Below are 4,897 nucleotides of genomic sequence, written 5' to 3' on the forward strand. Positions count from 1 at the left end.
CAAATGTTATTGTTTTTCATTTTAATTAAATAAATAATTGATAAATTCAATCAATTTATTAATTTAATTTCAAATTTAATTAATCTATATTATTCGTTCTTCTATGTTAAAAAGCAATTGGTAAGAAAGAAAAAATCACTCATTCATAAACTAAATAGCCTTACACGTTCATCATAATACCAAAATTATCGTATCGTATTGCTCTACAGGATTGAACACTTCCGATGGTGGTAATCCTGGTTTTAAGAAGAACTTCTGCAAATTTCATTAAACTATCCTGATAGTTTAGATTTGAAAGGAATTTTATCATATCGCTAGGGTAGACGTTATTGAAGGTACCCTCGACATCTAGAAAAGTGCCAAGTGTATATTCCTTTAGAGAGAAAGAATGATCAACTTGCGAAATGAGTCATGGAGGTCTGTATCGACGAACTGCCTTTGGTATATGCGTGCTGCGGTCTACCTGATTCTCTGAGTACAGTCGCAATTACATCTGGAATACCTCTTATAGTTTTCGACTGCTACGAAGTTTAACATTTCTCATAACTGCGTTTTTGGTCATAATATCGTCATAAAACAAATAAGATGGTTTTTTTTTTATAAACAAAAGTAATAACCCAACAAACTGATTAAGTTAGAGTATTTAAGCTCAGTGCGCATATGGTATTTAGAAATTTCAGACATATTTTTTGAAGTAAGAGTATGTAACAACCCTGTTTCTTTTTTTAAGTAGTTACCAATGCTGCCAACTACTTTCTATATAGCATCGTTGCTAAAGTTTTATGCTTAGCAAGTATTCAAATGACGCTACCCTATGGTTTTACGTAAGACCATTTCTAAATGTTTTTTTTACAGATGCTTTCATCGAAAAATACTACTTAAGAATTAAATATGTTGATTTCGTTCATTTAAAAATTATTAATACATAAAAATCATTTGATCCAGTATTTTATAACGTGAATATCATAAATTTATTAAGAACCACATGTGAATAAAGCTTATTAGAAAAATTTTAAATGAATATTAAATGCGATATTATTCAATATTACCTGAACAAATAATGATTAAACATCCGAATAAAGCAATTAAAAAAACTAATCAAAGAACCCTTGCATTTGCTTCATATATTTGCTATAAATCTCAGTAAATGAGATACATTTTAAAAGATCTCAGTACAGTGATGTATGCATATTGAGATCAAATCCATACATCACTTTGAGCTTTGATTTAGTGTCAACTTTTGTTAGCACTTCTGCGATATCAATATGACGTCTGATAGTCTCGAATATTTTTTAAGATATAATATTTTGTATAGCTGTCATTCCAATATTTTTGGACCAGTATTGAGGGAACTTTGGAAGACGTGCAATAGACATATATGATATAGTACCAATAAACTAGCGAGTATTCAAAGAAGTAAAACTTGAATTTGCACTTGAGTCTTTTTAGTGAATGTACAGGTTAGTTTCATTCGAAATAGTCTCAAATATTTGTTTTGGAAAAAAAACTTGAAAAAAAACTAAATGAGTTGCGAAAACTCTATGAGTTCACAAGATAGGCGGTACTCGAGGGCTGCTGTAGTTGATTCTTATTTAAAATCAAACTCTGTTGTCTCAATAGCAGTTTCCTTCTTAGGTCGTTTAAGTGTCCAAATCACTATGGCATTTAGCTCGATTTGTGGTTTATTCGACATCTGTGGTATTAAAATCTTCTTAATCAACATAAAAATCGCTTTTGTCATCAGCAGAAAAGTTGAATTCATAGTCGCTAGCCATACTGTTAAATATACCAGCGATTTGTGAAGACTTTAACCTCTTTGCTGACATTGTTTCTAAGTAAGAAGTTTCGATAGCAAAAAATATATTTAAGCTGCCTATAGAAAAAACATGAAACACAAAGAGCGTTAATAACCAATACTGATAAACACATAAAAACTAATCAAAAACACATATATGATGCATATATACCATAGAACTACAATGAGTACTTAACACTCAAATCATATTCGAATCATTGACTGTGTTTCATTTATATGCATTCTGACTCTCTTTTTCATATATTCGACTACACCTGATTCATATACACAGCTGATAATGATTTACACTCTTCTCATATGATACTCAGAAACACCGAGATTCAACACAAAAGTAATGTAAATGATTTATGAATCAAAAATGAATTTTACGTCACAATCGGAAAAACTTAGTTTGTTGTTATTTACTGTGCATATAATTTGCTACTAAAACAACCCCTAATTTTATGTACATGAAATAATCAAGAACACAAACAAAATACATGCTAACAGTAACAACACACACCAAAAGCATTAAACTAAATACAAGCAAATTTTTTGCTTAGCAAACAACAGCGCTCACAGAAAATTTCACAAATGCTACAAATCATTCGAGTCATTCATTTTCCATGAGTATATTCATACTCATCTGAGTGTACGCTATGCGCTATGAGTCATTTACCATTTATGCTGCTCTACTAAGAAATGTGTATGCATTATTGTAAAACTTATTGATTAGCGCCGGCGTTCGTTAACGGAAACACTTATGACTGATTTCAGTGGTGAATAGTAGTAGTAGTAGCGTTCAGATTTTTTATTATTATTTTACAATATATAGAGTTCGGTTTAAATACTATCATTTCAGACCTTTTTCGAGTATGCCTATATCTCTTGCATTCATTCGTACGACTTAGTTTCTATTTCTTTTATCGAGACATTACATCGCCATATACATATATTACACGTATGTATATATGTCGGCAATTTTGATTGTCCATTTTCCCAATTAATATTTGGTCACACAAAAAAAAATTTGGTCAGATGTGAAGTCTAAATTTGGCATCACTGTCAGTTTTTAATACAGTGTCAAAAGTTTTGCATTTGACTAACTTGATTCTGTTTGCAATGATGAATAACGCTAACTTAATTCATCAAAATTCGTACAAGAATAACGCTCGAGCCGGTGAAGAATCCCGTCGTCAACGCCGCGAGTATACAATAGAGTTGCGGAAGTCCAAGAAGGAGCATGAATTATCAATGCGTCGTAATATTGTAGACCAAGCTGTCTCGCCGATTTCGCTACAAACCAATAAGCAATTATCAAATCAAATGAATGTTGAAGAAATTGCCCGCGCAATACAAGGCAAAAATAAGGAACAACAATTTTTTGGCATGCAAGCGGCTCGTAAAATGCTCAGTGTTGAATCTATCACAAATATTGATATGATAGTCCGTTATGGTATTGTTCCAATTGCTATTCGTTTTTTAAATGATTTTTTGAACCCTGCATTACAATTTGAAGCAGCTTGGGTTCTGATTAGTATTGCTTCTGGTAATACTGAACATAGACAAATTGTTATCAAACATAATGCAATACCGCAAATTGTAGCATTATTACAATGTAACTCAGCAAATCTTGTTGAACACGCAGTATGGGTTTTAGGCAAAATTGCTAACGATAATGTCGAAGCTCGAAACATGATCTTAAGTTACAATATAGTAACCACCATTCTTAAATTAATCCATAATGATATGCCATTATACATGTTACGTATTGTGGCTTGGCTTATGTCAAACTTGTGCGATAACAAGATTTCATCTCCGCCACTTGGTGAAATTCAATTGTTGGTACCGGTGCTATCAAAATTACTGTGCGTCAATGATGTGCAAGTTATGGCTCATGCCTGTTGCGCTCTGTCATATTTTACAGCTTCAGGCAACGATATGATTCAAATCGTTGTTGATACTAATGTTGTGCCACAGCTGATTGCAATGTTAGGCTCTGAAAATCCTTACATTGTTGCACTTGCACTACGTACAGTTGGCAATATAGCTAGTGGCACTAACACCCATGCTGATCAAGTAATTAAGGCTAATGGACTGCAAAAAATGGCTGCTTTGTTGTATAATGATGATAGTAATATTATGATGGATGCAGCTTGGACCATTGGAAACATAACTGCTGGCAATCAAGAGCAAATCCAAGCGGTTTTAGATGCCAACTTGTTTACTCACATTCGTCAAATACTGGTACAAGGTCATTTTTTGGCACAAAGAGAGGCGGCCAGGGCTGTTACAAATGCAACCATAAATGGATCAACAGATCAAGTTAAGAATTTTTGGGAAAAGTATGATATGCTGAAACCACTCTCTGATTTGCTTAGTGGAAGCGACACAGACACTATTCATATCGTTTTGATAGGACTTAGTAATATTTTTTTAGAAGCGATTACAATTGAAAAGTTAAATTATTTGAGTATTATCTTTGAGGAGATTGGTGGATTACATAAAGTAGAACGTTTGCAGTATCATGAAAATGAAGATATATACGAAGCAGCTTATGCTTTTATCGACGCATACTTTAGTAATGATTATGAAACTGATGATGAGTTCCAGCCACAAGTTGTTGATGACCAGCTTTATTTTGATGCTAGTGATCAAAAAATGCCCAATGGTGGATTCTCCTTTTAAATAATTCAAAAATTGAGAATATCTATTTATTTTAAGTATACAATATGTAAATGGCGTATCGATCGATGCATTAAATATATATGTACTTAAAATGATATTGAAAATAATATGTTTTATTTAACTGATTAATAATAAAAATAAAGCAAATAAAATTTTATGTCTTTTTTATTTAATTAAAATCTGAAATAATTTTAATTATTTCTTCGTTATTTATACATACTTTCTGAGTTTTAACTTCTATTAAACATATATGTTGATATATGTTATTCTCCTCTCACTGTTTAAGCCACGTTACGCTTATTAATTGGCTTGCTCGGAATTTTTATATAGCAATTAGCTGCTAATGTAATAATAAAAACAGTGTTTTAACATACTGACACAATATAATTTAGTTTTTTATATTAATAATGATTG

The 4,897-nt window shown here is 31.8% G+C and overlaps 1 protein-coding gene across 1 annotated transcript; it reads left to right on the top strand.

The window, feature by feature from the left end:
* The first annotated feature begins 2,849 nt into the window (after nucleotides 1–2,849).
* On the top strand, nucleotides 2,850–4,545 carry LOC119670305 (importin subunit alpha-like). The gene has a single exon (XM_038080513.1). It carries the CDS (start codon nucleotides 2,918–2,920, stop codon nucleotides 4,481–4,483), a length of 1,566 nt encoding a protein of 521 aa, XP_037936441.1. The 5' UTR covers nucleotides 2,850–2,917; the 3' UTR covers nucleotides 4,484–4,545.
* Nucleotides 4,546–4,897: the final 352 nt, after the last annotated feature.

The sequence above is a fragment of the Teleopsis dalmanni genome, chromosome 1 (genome assembly GCF_002237135.1).
Source record: "Teleopsis dalmanni isolate 2A chromosome 1, ASM223713v2, whole genome shotgun sequence".
NCBI classification, from domain to species: Eukaryota; Metazoa; Arthropoda; class Insecta; order Diptera; family Diopsidae; genus Teleopsis; species Teleopsis dalmanni.

Coding starts and splice junctions, on each gene's coding strand:
- LOC119670305 (XM_038080513.1), top strand. CDS start 2,918: ATGATGAATAACGCTAACTTAATTCATCAAAATTCGTACAAGAATAAC.